Here is an 18,859-nt window from a genome sequence, read left to right on the forward strand (position 1 = left end):
ACTCTGTGTTCGGTTGTATTGTGACAACATGACATGTCGTAACCTACCTCCTTTACCTGAGCTTATGTTATAGATCATTGTTCATTAGTATTTACCTAACCACTTGTACGCATAGGTTTATACAGACTTTACCTAGTGTAGTACGTGTTGGGAATTCCTTAGTTGTGGCTAGAAGCATGGACGGAGACTTGATTGTTAGGTGTGCAAGTTAATCAATAAACATTAATAAATAATTAGTTTGTGGATAATTATATTTGAATCCTCACCGAGCTATGATAGGATATTTTATTATGGAACTAATTAATTGAAAACTAGTTATAGTTAAACGTGTAATAGGTTTGTATATATATATATATATATATATATATATATATATATATATCGTAGTTAGAGTATGGAACTAATTAATTGAAATCTAGTTATAGTTAAACGTGTAATCAAGTTTTTAAGATAGTTTTCTTGATCAATAAAGTGTTTGGTAGTTAGGCAAATACGTCTTCGTTTTGATGAGCTATATATTCATTTATGATGCTATCAATAAAGGACCAAGGTATTACTGTTTCTGAATATTATGATTATCACAGGCCCTATTTCAAGTTAAAGGCACACGCGGTCATATGTTTACAATTATATGTCATGATTCTAAATTCTAATTACAAAATGGCATTTTTGTTTCTTTTTAAGGTAATTTTAAATTTTTGATAATCCGAATAACGTGTAACTTAATTATATTCTAAACTTGTAATATTTGTTTTTATTTTATTATTTTTTTTAAGTAATTCCAATTCATATATTGAACAAAATGATCCACTTACAATAGAGATGTGGGTAAGCGGACAACAAGTTTCGCCGCCACCCCTTTTATTTTTAGAAGAAATTGTAGATACGTAGTTTGGTTTTACTTCGGCAATAAATTTTATTAATGTATTTTTAGTCTCGCAAAAGTAAATAATTTTGAAATTTAGAAGAAAGTTATAGTAAATTTTGTATCGAAATATCGACAGAAAAAACTAAACAAGTTAGTCTATGTATTTAGATTTTTTAAAGTTAAATATTATAAATTGTTTGAGAAAAATCAAATTATATATTGAATAAACTATTAAATAAAATGTTCAAAATTCAAAATTATAAACGTTGTTAATTTATAGATCAAGTGTAGTGAGGATGTGTACCTGCCATGTCACCACCACATTGGTGTTAAACCACTACACATTTCAAGTAGAGCGCGCCAAAGGTAGGACAAGCCCCTTTGGGCACTAGTCCATTAACGCCAAAGAGAAAAGAAATGAGGCCGCTCACTTTTCAACTAATCAAATTAACTCTTTCACATTTAAAAAATAATAATAATTGTGTATTCAGTTAAAACTTCTAGAACGTATATGAAAGTTATTAGATTTTAAATGTTAATTATAAATAATAAACAAAAAAAGTTATTAGATCTTAAATGTTAATTATAAATAATAAACAAAAAAACGTGTTTCAAAACATGTTTGTTTTCATACAACTAATTATCCATTTCAAAATTGGTAAAAGAATATATATAAATTAAAAGGTAAATGACCAAGTTTTGTTTAATGTTAGCTTTACAAAGTATAACTTTTTTAGAACATGTAATGTATTCAACTTTAGGCCGGGTATGTTAATTTTATATTCCCCGGAAATGTGGAACTTGTACTGTATATACAGAAAACCATCATACACTAAGTACAATAAAATCCCTGATAATAGAAATGTGATATACTTGTTTATTGACTCACTTAAGTGGATAAGAATTACACATTGGAATACCAATTAGTCAATTACCCATTCCCGTCATCTAACTATTCTACAAATTCTTAAAATTTCATTTTTTTTAAGAACGACGACTTTATTGTATTTAGGCTACTGCACTCTTTAACTTTTGAGAGCCCCAATTGCCTTAACCGGGCTCACGTTGGCTCAGAATTTGGCTTGGGCGTTCCCCGAGAAACCATACCATTGACTGTCATTTGACAGTCGTGTCACATGTGACATTCGTTAATTTCGGGTCTCGTTTGTATTCGTTTTTGTATTTATTTATCATGTAAACCGACCCATTTTGTAAACCAAAGCTTATGATATAATCAAAATGATAGATTTTATGTTACAATATTGTTTTACACTTGTTAGGTCTTGAAAACATTCTTTTTGGTCCTTAACTCCTTAAAATGACTTAAACCAAACTTTGGGGACTATTATTGTCATTTACCAAAAACTTGTTTGACCATTTCAACCATCACATGCATCTTTACCATATTTGTATGAACCATACTCTTACCATTATAAAAGCAAGGCTCCATACACCATTTTGGTTGTTCATCTTCTCCAAAATCTCTCTCAAATCCAATTATTCATCTTCAACATTTTGTTACTTTGATTTCTTAAGGTCAACTAACTATAGTCTTTCATTTTAACTTGTTCATCTAATATTACTAACACTTGAATATGGTGGTACAACATATATATAATACACACCCCTTGTTTCCTTTATTTGTTACTTCACCGACTCCGGTTGGTTAAGTTTCGAATGTCATAAGGCAAGGCTTCATGGAGGACTTCGTGTTCTTGATATATATTTACACACACATAACTTATTATACATATCACTTATGACTCTTCTAACCCTTTTTAGTTTGTTCATCTTATTTACAAGTTCCATGGTGTGGGTTTGTATAAGACTAACCTCGGTTTAACCGAAACTAGTCCAAACCGAAAACCGAACTTTTGTTTATTAGTTTTGTTAAAATAGTTGTTTAAACATGTTTATTGCTATATTTGAGTTTCAAAAATCATTTTTACAAGTTCTTTGATATTAAGCATATGGAATCCATCTATGAACTCGTTGGGAGATGGAAACCGAACTAAACCGAAACTTTTGCTTAAAAGACTTGTAGTTAACTTTTTAGTTGTAAATTTAACTTTTCTTCATTTATAAACCAATATGCAAGTTCTATGATATTTGGGCTTGTAGAAACCATCTATGAACTATTTGTGAGATGGAGACCGAACCAAACCGAACTATACCGACTTTTACTTGCTTAAGACACACAAGTGTGTTTTTAGCTATCAAGACTTGTATATTTCTTTAAAAATAGTTTACAAACTGATTTTAATTATTTTCTTAAGTACTTGGAATTGGTGGATCCAACTTGATCTCATCACATAGTTTGGACCGACAAAACCGAACACTCGTTTAACGTGCGTTGTTAGTTCTAAACAATAGATCTACATACTTGGTTAAGTGTTAGTATATTTTAATGAGTTATCTCATAACAATTAATATGTTGGAAAGTTGACTTTGGGTTTGACCATTTGTCAAGACCCGAATCAACAACCCGAACACTCGTTAAAAACCCGTTTTAGTATCTTTGTCCCAAAGGAACTTGCATTTTAGCATTTTTCCCACCTTATTACTTAACATTGGTTAAGTAAATACTAAGGTTAGATACTTTAACCCGGTTTCGAGCAAACTTACATTTTTAAAGGATTGTTATTATAAATTCTTAAATAGTTACATTTTAAACCTTGAACTTTAATTGTTTACTTTTTGCAACAATTATTTTATTTAAAGATCTTCAAGACAACCATTCTAAATCCAAGATTTTATTGTCATTTAGGCCTTGCTCGTTAAACTTCATCCATCCGGTTATTCATCTTTTACCGATCAAGTTTTATACTTGAACGTGAGTAACTTTATACCCCATTTTCTATCTTTTGTTTTGGGGTGACATTTCATACTTATTCAAATCAAATACTTTATACTTGAGTCTTAAACCACAAACGTTGTTGTATACTTTACTTGAATAATTGCTCGATTTGGTGTTCTATGCTTATATGCCTATGTGTTTATCGCTTTCTGTTGGTGGAATCTATAAATCCTAGACTACTTGGCATCCCCTTGTAGCAAGGTGTCGTTAACGTAATGCAATTAACGATATTCTATTAAATCCTAGACTACTTGGCAATCCCTTGTAGCTAGGTGGCGCTAACGTAATTCTATTAGCGATTGTCAATTTATCCAAGTTTATAGCTATTATTTATGGTTTTGTATACTAGTTTTGTGGCTTTTCATACTATATATCTATTGTTCAAACTTATGAATTGCTCACCAACCTTTGTGTTGACAACTTTATTTTATGAAATGTTACAGGTTTGCATCTAGGTTGATTATGGAGTTTGGTGAAGAAAATGACACAAATACCGTCAGGATATTAGCAAAAATGAACAATATTTGATTTGCTATATTTTGTTGTATTTGACTTATGAATATTTGGTTATGTGACATTTTCGATGTTGTGAAATGAAATGAGTTTGTTAAATATTGTCGCTTTAAATAGTGTCATGCGCTTATGGGCAATCGTTACACCTCGGCATGTTCCGCCGCCTTTGGTCGGGATGTGACATCACAACAAGTGCAAAACTCTCTGGCGTAACACACGGTGGGACGAAAACCCGGGTGGGCTCAAGGTTCGAACTGACCATACCATTGACTGTCATTTGACAGTCGTGTCACAACAAGAGCAAAACTCTTTGGCGTAACACACGGTGGGACGAAAACCCGGGTGGGCTTAGGGTTCGAACGGACAACCTTTGCATAAGGCCTAGCTCTAATCTTTCATTGCCAATATCCACTCAAAAGTGACACAAATGTGATTCAAACTCATCGGAGAACCTGAGCATCATACCACTAGGCCACATGTGGGGATATTTCATGTTTCTGACAACATATTTTTAATTATTTTATAAGAATATATAATATTTTAATATATTCGGTTTAGATAACGGTAGACGTGCACAAATCGGGTTCACTTGGAAAACTCGAACCGGTTCGGAATCGGTTTTTTTCACGCCGGGTAGGAAATGGCACCGGTTCCAGTCAGGAACCGGTTCGGTTCCCGACCCGAACCGATGCCCTGAAATGCTAACTTTTAGGAACCGGATAGGGTAGGAACCGGGACCGGTTATTACGTAAAAACCGGTTCCACCGGTTTTTTTTTAAATTCAAATATTCTAGCCGTTAGAAACCGGTTCCAACGGCTATATAGCCGTTTTTGACCGTTGGAACCGGTTTTTTTACTATATTTAGCTTATTTTCATTCTATAAATAGCAAGGTATGAAGGTGTACTTGTTAAACCACTTCCAAAAGTATAAAACACACTCCAAAACACAATTAAGCTTAAACCGACAACAAATGGCAACTAATGACGACGTTGTTATGGTGATCGAAACAACAAGATGCCCCGATGTTTGGGTTCATTACGATTTGTGTCTCATGACCGACTCACATGAGATGGCTCGTTGCAAATATTGCTCGAAGTTTCTTAAAGCATGGTCCAACTCGACATTACGAAAACATACGAATAAGTATTGTCGAGAGAAAAGAAGTTTGGATGCTAAAAAAGCGGAAGTGGGAGAGTCGTCCGGCTCTACAACCCAAGCATCTACCACCGGTGACAACGTTTAATCGTTGTAGAACGCCGGATTAAAACGACGGACTTTGTTTTTTTAGTTTTAGTTGTTATGTTTAGTATCTTTATGTTTTAATAATGTTTGTAATAGTTATTGTTTAAATAAATAAAATGTTCGTCGTTATTAAAAAAATAACAAAAAATTAAGCATAACTAACAAAAGTAGTTATAATTAAACAAATGAAGACTAAATATTAGTTGAACTTGTTACAAATGATTTTACTAAAACAAATAAAAAACACAAATTACAACTCTTCTTCGTCTTCATTCTCGTCTTCACTCTCGTCTTCGTTATCGGAAGAAACCCCGCCCTCCGCCTCCTCATCATGAATACGACGCTCTATTGGTATTTATTCTTCAAAGTTCGCCTTGTGTTGTATACGATCCATCGCATCCAAATGGTCCTTTAGGCAAATGCAAACCTCTAGAGACTCGGGAGTTAATTTTGTTCTTCGCATAGATAACACCCTCCCACTAAGAGAAAAAACCGATTCGGAAGCAACCGTTGAGGCTTGTACGGCAAGCAAATCACGAGCCATGGCGGATAGAATGGGAAATTCGTTTTGATAACCTTCGTCATTGATAACCAAATCCCAATTCGTCATTGATAACCAAATCCCAATTCTTCCATATGTCTTGGTTGCGGTTATGGTTGACAACCGTAACAACATTTGGGTCCTCCGTAGCCGGAACGGGTTCAACAAAAACACTCTTCTTAGCCTTCTTGTTAGTTTTTTTGATGGGTGCCATAATAATATTTAGTTGGATGGTCGGGTAACGGGTTTGCTAAAGGAGAAGTATTTTAGTTTGTTTTTGAGTTTGGTGGTGAAACAAGTAATGAAAAACAACTAATATATAGGTTTTGGGCTACAAGAACCGGTTCCAACGGCTATATTACCGTTGGAACCGGTTACAACGGCTAGTTTGTGTCTCAAAAACCGGTTCCAACGGCTATATTACCGTTGGAACCGGTTACAACGGCTATTTTGTGTCTCAAAAACCGGTTCCAACGGCTATATTACCGTTGGAACCGGTTCCAACGGCTAGTTTGACCTGTGTTTAACCTTTTTTAAAAAAAACCCGCCGGAACCGGTTTTTTCGGGTAGGAACCGAACCGGGTACATTTAGGAACCGGGTAGGAACCGCTTGAGAAATACAAATAGGGGAACCGGGTATGATTTTCGGGTACGAAAATACCCAGACCGGGTATTAGGTCCATCGTGTAGGAACTGGAACCGGTTCCGGGTAGGTTCCATCGGTTCGGTTCCGAAACCAGTTTTTTTGTGCACGTCTAGATAACGGTAGATAAGTCTAGGTAATCGACATATATCAAAGAACACCATACCTGGCCATCACAAACCCACATGATCAGACCAAACCAAAAGTTAAAACAGAGAAAAGTATTTTGGTACCATAGTATATATATATAATATAATTAGTCTTGCGCGTGGTGTGATCTGGTTAGCTAATTTCAAGTAGGATTTTACTTCTAGAAACATAAAGTTGGTGTCCGGGTTTTTGAAACCAGGGTCTCGCTGAAAGCAACATATGTCACCCTACAAATTTGATCGACGGCCAAAAGGCTCACAGTCGCTTGGACTGTTTTTCTGTGGAGCGATCGATCATACTCATTTCTCAATAATTATTTAAGATTCAACTTTACATTCAATAAAACAAAGATTAAAACTGCAAGATCACATAATCTAGTCACTCCATAAAATTTTATGAAACAAAACAGTTTCTTAAAATCTTACGCCATCGTCGGATCTCATGAGACCATCTCCGAAAGGATTAACTTCAAAATCAGTAGCAACAAAACAATCAACCAAAAAAGAGCGGAAACAAAGTCAACACGCGCAATGTTTTACCATTCACGCTTTCGTTAATTCTCATTTTTTCTGGACCATTTACAAGACACTAAAAAGTGAAAAGGTTGACCATATAGCCACGTCATAAGTGGCGTAACCTCACTCGCTTAATTGTGCATTTTTTTTGAAAATTATATTCCAACACCTTGCAAACTATATATAGTAATCAAAGAATACAAATATACTGCACCACCGCCTTAACAATCCTTTTAAGTATTACATCATCACTTACTTAGCGAAACACAAGATAGATGAATAGATAGATAATAATAAAAATAATACATACATACAAAAAGCACAGTGATCAACCTCAACACAACACTCCCTCCATCCCTATACCCAACCGATAGGGAAGAAGTAAAATCAATTTAACCTCCGTTCTTTCTAGTTACAACTTCAAGATGATAGTTGGAACCTGCCGCTTGGCTTTCTTCTCCTCCATCCCTGAACATACACAACCAATCAATTACCTGTTTTTAAAAATCACTGTAACAAATATCAGAAACTTACAAAGGACGCGTAGTACACAAAGGTTAGGCCTGCTAGAGCCACAAATGCGATTTGGAACACGTTATACCTGCCAATCACAAATGAGCATCCATTATTCAATAAACAACAACATTCTAGCCATAAGGATTAAATAATTATTGCCACCAACTTGTATAAGTATTTTATTCCACGAAGAGATTGCAGCGTATGACCAAATATTTCTTGAGCAGCAGTAGCTTGAGCATAGTATGCGAATGCGGTTGAGCAGAATTGAATCACACTAAAACCATGAAAACCAGAAAATGATAAGTACTAAACCATATATATAGGTAAAGAACAACTTAACATGAAAATAAACAAACACATGGAATCAGCGGCCTACCTGATGGAGCAAAGAAGAATAAGACCCACATTGAATAAGAAAGAGTTCATGAGAGTAGCTCCCCACCTGTAACACTCATAGGTTATAAATATTCATCTAGATGATACCAAATAACAGAAATGTTATGAGGTAAGATAATTACTTCATCGGGTGAATGGTGATAAACACAAGTCTCAAGCCAAGCATCATTGCCCCAGCAATGACCGCAAGCAGAAGGTAGAAGCAGAAGAATGCAAAAGCCGCGGTACCCAAAAGACCTGCTCAGGTAAGTAGTGCTTGCTCAATCAATGTAAATGTTCTGTGTTTCTTCAAAGTATAAGAAATAAAAAGGATGGATAATTACCCCAAATATCATCCAGCTTAATGAAAACCTCATTTAAGAAAGGAGAAAGTGGCGGGTCAATCAATAAATATATCACAATGTGTGCTACCCAAGCGATTGAAACAATCAACCTACACAGTCACACACGATAAATGTAACTAAGAAAAAACAACGATTCTGACTCAACTAAATTTCATTTAAATTATGGAGAAAATGAATATGAATAGCATAACAAAAGAATATATATAATTAATCCATAGATAATATCAGTTTCAAACATAAACAAATATTCATAAAAAAAAACAAATTCAATTTTATGGTTAAATAACCACTTTTTCCAAGTGATAAGATATTCTTTGATACTTGACAACAAAGTCAAACGCTAAATTATACAAAGTTCTAAACTTTGATTAAAATACGTAGAGGTTGAAATGAGCCAAATGGAGCAAATCCTTTAGCAGACCAAATCAGGCTCTGTCAAACAAGTCTTAAAAATGAACCCCGCGTCCCCCACCCAAAAAAAAACCTGTTTTCTCCCCTATCTGTATTTCTATTCTATAGGGCTATTTTGTTGCAGATACACTAAACCATATTCTAATATTAATATTAATTTAACTATAGAATAAAAAGTGAAGTTTAAAAGGCAATAAAACCAATTCTACGTAAAAATAGCAATACAATACTTACTACTATCAATCAACCTTCTTTTTGCTTTCTTGAAACCTACTTCCAAATTAAATGTATGGTCTTGCATAACTAACATCACAAAAAACACATCCTGTGAACCTACCGGAAAAAAGAGTTGATCTTCACTTAGAAATCGACAATGTTGTTTAAATTTCACTTCGCTTAGAAATCTACTTTCATGTTTTATTGTCTACAACCACAATAAATTTTACCAATTTTGAAGTTAATAACAAAAAAAGTGTCGACAAACATCATATATGCAACCTTTTAACAAGCACAAGCAGACAGATAATCTGCTGGATGTTTTCTTAACAAGTCAAACTTGATAGGGCAATACCAATTGAAACAAACAAGATAAAACCGTAAAAAAATCAAGTTCAGTTGAAGAATCACATGACTCACCCAAAGACACCAAGTATAAGCTTTGCCAGATATCCAAGAACGGTCATAGCCCAGGTGGCCTCTGCCTGAATACACAATATTTGTTGGTCAAACATAAATAAAGTAAGGCAATATCAAAGACACAATGTTAAATGTTTATCACCTTTTCACCTTGAGGGTACATCTCTTCTAAAGCCTTCACGTCATCCTCCAAAAGAAGCAACTCCTGAATACACATAACCTTGAAAATTAACTATTTATCTAATTCACACACACGCAAACTAATTATATATAAATAAGATCATGCCTCTCCCTTCACTTTCCCTTACGTTCTAATATTTTTTACAGCAAGGAAAGATAACCTGTTTAGGCTAGAATATGTGTTTCAAGACAGATAAAACAGTTCACAAATATTGGATTCAGCATCTACAAGCTGATTTTCATGTTTCTATAAATATCAAGTATAAATGGCTTACACTTGCATTTTACAATATATATACAAGTTGGAATTGGTGAATTGCAGTCTATGCTTCACACTTGAAAAATATTTCTTGCGTACAACTATGTGATTCTTTTAACTTTAAAAGGCACATACCTTTTCTACAGCCTTCATGTTTTTACGCCATTTCCTTCCTTTTGAGCCACTTCTTTCTTCCTGATGAAGTGCATCAGCAGCCTTTTTCAATTCTCTTGCTTTTTTACCAAGTTCTGTTGCTTCCTAAACAATTAAGAAAACCAACCAAAACACTCATTTCTAACTGAAATCATTTAGATGGCAATGTGATTTATAGACAGAGGGCTTACCTTTATATACTGTGATCTAGTAATCACTGCCTTTGGCCGCCTTACAAATGAAAATATAAGCCCCAAAGGGAGGCAAGCAATGCCAACTCCACCAAATATCTACCATAACAACGAAGCTTTAGGATTATGCAGAAACACAGGTCTTGCTTTGCAATGAAATGCTTTCAGAAAGAACTACTATTACTCTACATGCTACATGAAATTCACAATAACAAGTTGAAGAGATGAACTTACAGAGAAAAGCACAGAGCCAACAATTGTGGCTAGAGCAACAACATATTCTGGAAAAGTTGAGCGCATGGTCCATGTTGTCTCTGATGAAGAACTAGCATCATAGGCAGAACACTGTCATTCATAAAACAAAAGATATGAAATCTGCTGCCAAAAAATTAAAGCAAATAAAATTAAAAATTATAAAAAAAAAATTAAAAAGCTCATTTTTTGTTTACCTGGCGGTCCTGACGACCGTTGTTGACACATGGTTGACCACTGGAAAACTGGGAGGTACTCGGGAATGACATTGTCGAAGAAGACAAGTGTCTAACAGTGAAATCAACTTTTCCAATAACACCTGCGCAGCAACAAAAATATCCAACAGAAGAACATGAGCTATTACAAGCTTCATATCAAGATGCATTACATCAAAAACATGTCTCAACCTATTAAATGACCTGTAATAATATAATGGCAAATAGCGTTTGAATGCTAGAATACCTGGTCAACAAGACACCCTTTCAAATTATTTAAAAGTTACGAGCTATAAGTAAAGCTATAAATAGCTAAAAAAGAGTCATTATCTAACTATCTATATAATTGCCTACCTTAAAATCCTACGTGTCGCTCTCACATCGCTCCCCACACCCTTTAAATCCACCAGATTGCTTGATTTCTGAATGAAGCACTCTCATGCATTTGACCCGTTTTAGGTTTTTAACGGGTATGGATCTAATAAATGGGTTATATTTCTCCATTCAAACTTCTCTTCCTCTTTCGTAAACCACGATTACGACACCACTAATTCTCATTCATTAATTCTCTCAATGTCTGCCTCTACCTCTCATGCATCTACTCGATTCAAACCCTAACTCCCTCGCTCGTCGGATGATCGTTGGGAAAATCGACAAGAAAGAAGCCACCGTAACCTAATTTGGATTAAGAGAGAATTAATTACAGAAATCGAATGAGCAAAGAGGGGAATGAGTAGCTGAAGATGAATCAAATCTTAGTTGTGATTTGAGAGAGAGTCCGTGAAATCGACGGTGGGTTTATTCAGGTTAATCTCTTCTTCACTTTGTCTAGCAATTAGAGTCGATTTTATTCATCAGAAGGTTTGTTTTCTAAATTTCGATTTTGTATTGTTAAATTATGGTTTCGAGATTACGTGTTGTAGGTAAAAATTGATATTCGAGTGTAACTGTTTTGTCTCTGATAACTTGCTCAATGATTTAGTATAATTAGTTATATATCAGTTGATTGTAGTGTAAGAGTTGTTTAATTTCGAATGAGTTTTGAAAGTATATGTTTCCGATTTCTAGAGAGACAAGATTTTGTTTCATAGATTTATTGATTTAAATATTGGATGCAAAATGAGGTGATTTAGGTTTATGTGTGTGCCCGTTTCTAGGTATGCATGTATTCTCGTGGATCTGCTAATGATTCGTTTTAGTGGCGATGCGCCGATGCATGTGTTCGTTTCTGGGTAGTATCGCATCTCCCTTGAATTTAGGTTGTCTTTCTTTTGCAATAGCATCTTCTAATCTTATAATTAGCCAACTAACTGCTATATAAACTCATAAAATGAAGTTGGGTTTCAAAGCATCAGGCACTTAATAAAATGAGCATACGTGTTCTTATATTTTCTTAACCGAGTATGTGTGTTTGTTATCATTGATTTAATCAGATATGTATTATTTGTAAGTGTGAATGCGGTGGAGATGAATGGGAAGACAAGAAGCGGATGGATTTGATTGGAAAATGAGTGGATGCAGCTACACATTAACAAACTCAATGAATAAGAAGGATACAAAATGCATCACAGGAAATGGTTATGCAATTGTAGGTAAGCTTTTTCACAAAAACCCTTAAATCGGACTAGCTTTTTTTTTCTCACCCTTGATTTTGATGTGTTGTGCAGATAGAGATTCTATGGTTTCGTTCAAGAATATGACCAGGTGCAAGTAATCTATAAGTAATCTATTGCTGGTATAGCCTTCCGTTCGTTTATACTTAAATAACGAACCCGAACATGCTTCATTATGTTCGTTCGGGGTCATTTACAGGCCTAACACAAAGAATATATGATCAACTTATTGTGACTGTCATTATTATACTTCGGTCTTTGAGATTTATCTGTTTACTAATTTTTGTTAATCACATATTGATAAATTTTCGAACTTATCTTTTAATGGTCAAAATTGATTCAAAGTTATTTACTTTTCAATTGCAAACTGCAAAGTTACAGAGGAATGCTATATGCAATACTAAAAAAAAATTGCTTTAGGTTTACATTTTCTTGCAGTTGACTTTTTAAAGCCAAATGGTCCAAATGGAGCATTTTCATATGTCAAATGACATTAAATGGCACAACTATGAGCTGTTAAAAAAGATGTTCAGTTTTGCACTACCTTTGTTAGTTTAAACGAAAACGCGGCATGTTTAGTTCATGACGCATGACAAAGAAAAATGGTTTTTTTAGGGTCAAACATGCCTATTTAAATTGACCCAGAAAACGCTTTAGTGTAGGTCAAACTAATCTGTTTAGTCAGACATAATGAGGGGGTGTTATAAGTAGGGTAAAATAAGAAATCCCAAACACCTCTTGAGTCTTTTAAAAAGTCGGTTTAAAACTCAAAACCGGTTTGGGCTGAAACCAGTTCGGTTTGGTCAACAAAAGTGAAAACCGGTTTATGATCGGTTTCGGTTCGGGTTGAAACCAATTTCTTGACCAGGTTACGATCGGTTTCGATTCGGGGTTTGGCCAGTTTCGGTTCAGGTTTTGACCGGTCTTGCGCGGTTTCGGTTCAATTAACCGGTCTGAAACCGATTGAAACCGTAGGTTCGGAACCGGTTTGTAATTTTCTCCACCAAAACCGGTTTCAAACCGGTTCGGTTTCGGTTCAATTTCCGGGTCGGTTCGATTAACTGGTTTCTTTGCCCACCTCTATCTAACACTATAAAGTTTTAGAATGATTGCCTTTAGTGTGTTGACCATTCATTGTAAATATAGTTGCATTGATTCAAAAACTGTATATTGCTTGATACCATGTGGCCACAAGAAAAGAAACCATAGTCTGAATCACAAGTTGTTTTGACTATTATTGTTCGAGCTGATTTTTTTGTCAAAGATTACAAAGAGAATATTACATTTTTTATAACATCGATATGTTGCAGTAAAAAAATACTTCTAATGTTACTTTTTACGCCCTAACCTTAAAGAGATTTATGAAATGTATTTCCTTTTCATACTCTCCATTTCTTTTCATTGTAATTGTTTGTTAAATTATATGTATTTTAAACCTAAAACTGTCGTACGCAGATTCAGATAACTATCCATTTTGAAGCGAGCTACCGCGCTATTATTTTTTGGGGTTCATAAATAATGAAACTAACCCTAGAAGTTCTAGAATTGAGAATCAAAATGCTATTAATGTTGCCACTGTTAGATTACCCTAAAGTGGCAGTTTTATACAACATATAGATATAGATTGTTACTAAAATAATATAGTTGTAATAATTGTATGTGATTTTGTAGGCACGAGCCGGAATCTGAGAGGTCCATTTTTTCCCGTTAACTCTGTTGACAAGAGGACTACTTTGATATACATTGATGACCGTGTTAAGTGGGCAAGTGGCATATAACAAGCAAAGGTGCCTCGAAAGTGCTGGTATCCTTATCACGACAATACATAGGAGGAGTTTGGCATCCTAAATGTTACCGTTGTCATGCTTGCAGTTTACCAATTTCGGATTTTGAGGTCAAACTCTACTCTAAGTCAAACTTACTATAGACAAGGCAAACTTACCTTCATTTTTGTAACCTTAACCGCCTTAAAAGAGATTTATATTTTGAAAAAAAAATGTCAGCTTTAGTATCAAAATACAGTTTACATATCACTCTCCATCCTTGAAAAATATAACATTTCTTTAATATTGTTACTTTGAATTCAAGTTTGACTTTAACCTTGACTTCCCTACTCATCTGTGTAGTTCTCCATGTCTGAAAACCGTCCCTTCCACAAATCATGAAATAAAGAAGACCGTCACCCGAGATGTTATGTTTGCAAAAACTTAGTTTCTTTTTTATCACACACATGCTACTTTTATATGCGATGGTAGATAAAGGTAGTATTTTTTACCTCTTCTAAAATTATATGCAGATACCAACAAATAGAGGCGATTTGATTAACAACTCCAGAATTAGCTTCTAATTATTGTAATTAGGAATCCAGTTGCTCCACCCGTAAATGGCAACATGTATACATATATAACACTGAAAATGTGATGCTTCAAGGCCTCAGTTAATTATAAAAATGATTCTCATTTGCTTTGCATATTCGATAGATTATAAATATGTTTGATATGAAGTGTAACCTCGTGTAGTAGAGCAAAAGAGTTTTGAGTACTTGGTTAAGGTGTGACTCAAGATTTCTAAGCAAGCATTACTCTGTTCTTGATATTATTTTACATGTTTATTTAATTCCAATATGTTAGAAGTATTAATTCGATAAATTATAACGTTTCTTAGTTCCAAGTTGATCTACCCAACATTTTTAATCCAAGATAAGTCAATGTCACTAAAAGCAACGTTATCAACATGTCTAAATATCTATGTTCAACTAATGAGGAACTCCGACAAGTGATGTAGCATGATGGTATTCTTATATTGAATGAGGTTCGTATTTTGTGCTTTAGCCTTTCAATATCTCAACAAATATGCTGTTTGAGATGTCAATTTGCCCCCCAAAAGCCCACTAGCTACAATTAAACTCAAGTTCATCTATAAATCTATCACATCTCAAGTCCTATCCAACTATAATTCTAGCCTAGCTACGCCTCGGACTTCAGCTCAAAGTTATGTTTAAGTTGAAACTTAAACACATCTAATGCAAAAACCCTAAGTATATCTTAATAATAATAATAATAATAAAATTATACTAATATATAACTCATTTAAACAACTTCATTATGAGATATAGTCTCAAAACATTAAATCAAAAAGAAAATTTATTACATAAAAAACATGATACAACCAGCAAAATATAATTTATTTGTTAACTTTATAATATTTAATTTTAATACAAAAATCCTTAAACGCCATTCACAACATCGATTGATCTACACAAGTACACATCAAAGTTTATGTTTCAGCTGAAACCTAAGTACATCATAACAGAAACCCTACATACTTAAACAAAAACTAAAATAATGGAAAACGGATAAACAAAAACATCACATCGACTATAAAGAACAAAACAACATATGATACAACTAACAAAAACACCAAACATTAACTCATTATGTATACTTAAAATTAAGTTCCACCCCCAACAACAAATATACCCCATCTCGGTAAAAAAGAAATTAAAAAATCCAAAATGACATTAAAAGCGACATCCATGGTCCATGTCGGTTAATTAAAATAATATAAAAAAATGTGTATTTAACTGAGCACTTAAATCATAAAATTAGTATTAAACATAGTCAATCAAAATAATATTAAAAAAAACCTAAAGAAACCCGCGTAACACGCGGGCTAAAAACTAGTAGACATAATATTACTCAACACTATAAGGCAGGTAATCAAAGGTTACCAAGTCTAACATGAAAAGGATGGTATTCTACAGAGGTTACTCAACACTATAGAGCCTAGTAACCATGCTGAGCGCTCTTTTTATTTCTGCCTCTAAACAAAGACCTTCAAATATATTTGGAAATGCACTACCATAAGGATTCACAATATTGTGTAATCAATTATGGTAGATGCTGTGTATTCAATTAAAAAAACACGGGGGCAAATAATACACAATTCCTTTTTGTCAAAGGGAGTTCAAGTACAGGTCGTGTTGTATCCACTAGCCAGAAGTTAACAGAAAAAACGAGCTAACTATGAACTTATAACGATTGAATTAGGGGTGTTACGCAAGGGAAATTGACAAGACCAAACTTAAAGTAAAGTCTCATTGACCTTTTCATTGCAGTGTCATTAAATTTTAACGGCAGTAACTCAATTACTAAAAGAAACATAATTAAGGTCACAATAATTCTATTAGACACAAGAAACAGCTAAAATGTATGTACATATTAGTAGAGAAGAGACAGTAAGTAAGTAACTAACCGTATAGAATACCGAGAAGCAAACCACAAACAATGGCTGTAGTAATGACCCACAGCAGTGCACTTTTAATCCTCTTGCCAACAGTCCTACAAATAACAAATAAACAATCAATCAAAGTTTAGGTATTTAATAATGCTGGTGCTGCTATAGCTATTAATAATAATAATAATCGAAGAAGAGAGATTTAGTTACTTGTCCTGGTCGCCTTCGTAGTAAAACATAGCAAATGGAATAACAAAGAAGACGAGAATGGCGTCAATGATGTAAATGGCGAGCCAGAGATCCTTCATCGGCAGCGTGAGGTTACAAGCACCGTTATAGATGGCGTGCTGGCAGGCCTGTCGGTTGGCAACATCAGCCGGTAGCATCAGTATAGAAATCGCGGCAACGGAGAGGCCCAGAACCACCACGAACTTGGGGAAGTAGGCCTGGTTTTTGTCATCGGGATGCTGGTAGTTGACAAGCAGGTACACGTTGAAGATGAACACCAGTACACAGACCACTATTGCAACGATCACAAGAGCCAGATTGAAATCACCCATCGCATCAATTCAATTGAGATTTGATTTGATTTTATTCAAATTTCGATTTAGGGTTTTGTTTTGAGATAGAGATCTGCTTTTTTGTTAAGTCAGCCAGCCAGCCAGCGCAGCGGTGGTGAATGTGAATGTGAATGTGAATGTGAATAATATCAATCAATTTACTTACAATTTTACCAAATTGATAATAACGCTACACTACTAGGGGCTGAAAGGACACGCTAGGAAGTGGCAACAGCCTGTAATGTATTGTAACTCATCATACGCTAGTCGTTGACAAACATGTATGTTGGCCTTTCAAACTAACCATTTCAGTTACTATTGTGTAAAACCAACCGGTATGATACATTTGGTAAACAAACACATCGTCGTGGTTAGTTTGATAAACTACTCGTGTCTCGAAAAGTTTTAAAATCTACTCGTCGCGACTAAATGACTTCTTATTTACCCGTGACGTTGATTACAAGGCTTGAAACTTATTTAATCGTCACGAGTAATTGATTAGTGAAACTTATTATTTTGTTAACCCATTACCACATGAGAGCTATTACTCCATCTTTCGATTGAAGAGTAGGTTGATCGAGTATATATTGTTCTTTATGCATATATTTTTACTCGTTTTGTCATAACCTGAAACCATTGTAGATAAATGATAATAGCATACATATATATTATATACATGGAGTATTATAGTGACATTAAAATGCTGTAAGAGATCAAGTCCTTAGAATTATTTGTCCTACACATAAGGTTTTTAATATGTAAGCTCAAGTCCCTTATAAACATGTCAATGTGTCATGAAACATTAGAATTAAGAATTTTTCGTGAGCATAAATAACCAACTAAATGTGCTTTTTGATATACCCAAACTCAATTTGACTAAATGATCATCTTTTCCCCAAAACTTAAGGAAATCTAGAGATGTAAAACCAAGCCGCATTTAGACCTATTATACACAAAAACAAAACAATATTAGAATAAAAACATAACCCAACTGGGGACCGTATCTCAATTACGTGTGAACTCAAAGAATTAAAGTAACATACCCGGTTTCTATAATCAAGATCCACCTTCTACGATGTTGTGGTGAGAACAATGTATAAACAAACAGTCAACAACTAGAAAAGTGACCGGACAAAGTTCATTTGAAAATACTAAACTCACCAAGCTAAATATATACACATATTCAAGTTGTTGATTAGAAGTTCAAGTCAGCTAGAACACTAGTCCTTTAACTAAACCAATTGTTGCATTCAAATCCAACTTACTAGACACGTAACATCATTACACAAAGACATCATGTGTTACTGGAAACTAACACATCGATCTTTCTTTTTGGAAACGAAAATAAAGTACCAAGATATTTTTCAGACTTGGATGTGGGTTAAGCAAAACAAAATATGACGTTTCAAAGTTTCGATAATTTCAATCATAATGTAAACATAAATATTTTTATAGGCCATACAACTTTGAATAAAAATTTAATTAGCATAGTACTTATTTCCAAATCTACTCATTTCCGTTATTACTCATTCCACTGTCATTCGCATATTCTATATTGTGATA

General features: G+C 34.2%; 1 protein-coding gene across 1 annotated transcript; it reads right to left on the bottom strand.

Moving 5' to 3' along the window:
* Positions 1 to 7,519: 7,519 nt before the first annotated feature.
* Positions 7,520 to 17,393, bottom strand: LOC143549937 (LIMR family protein At5g01460-like). The gene is made up of 14 exons (XM_077040701.1): positions 16,947 to 17,393; positions 16,755 to 16,840; positions 10,870 to 10,991; positions 10,655 to 10,765; positions 10,421 to 10,519; positions 10,212 to 10,334; positions 9,780 to 9,842; positions 9,638 to 9,702; positions 8,570 to 8,679; positions 8,369 to 8,483; positions 8,227 to 8,292; positions 8,014 to 8,124; positions 7,866 to 7,932; positions 7,520 to 7,799 (listed from the first exon to the last, which is right to left on the bottom strand). Exons 1-14 carry the CDS (start codon positions 17,294 to 17,296, stop codon positions 7,752 to 7,754), a joined length of 1,536 nt encoding a protein of 511 aa, XP_076896816.1. The 5' UTR covers positions 17,297 to 17,393; the 3' UTR covers positions 7,520 to 7,751.
* Between the last annotated feature and the right edge of the window lie 1,466 nt (positions 17,394 to 18,859).

This window comes from Bidens hawaiensis, unplaced genomic scaffold, assembly GCF_021521415.1.
Source record: "Bidens hawaiensis isolate Kalapana, Puna unplaced genomic scaffold, B.hawaiensis_p1.1 tig00015870_1, whole genome shotgun sequence".
NCBI lineage: Eukaryota > Viridiplantae > Streptophyta > Magnoliopsida > Asterales > Asteraceae > Bidens > Bidens hawaiensis.

Coding starts and splice junctions, on each gene's coding strand:
- LOC143549937 (XM_077040701.1), bottom strand. CDS start 17,296: ATGGGTGATTTCAATCTGGCTCTTGTGATCGTTGCAATAGTGGTCTGT. Junction 10,992..16,754: donor GCTTCTCGGTATTCTATACG/GTTAGTTACTTA, acceptor GTTGCTGCGCAG/GTGTTATTGGAAAAGTTGAT. Junction 10,766..10,869: donor ACGGTCGTCAGGACCGCCAG/GTAAACAAAAAA, acceptor TATGAATGACAG/TGTTCTGCCTATGATGCTAG.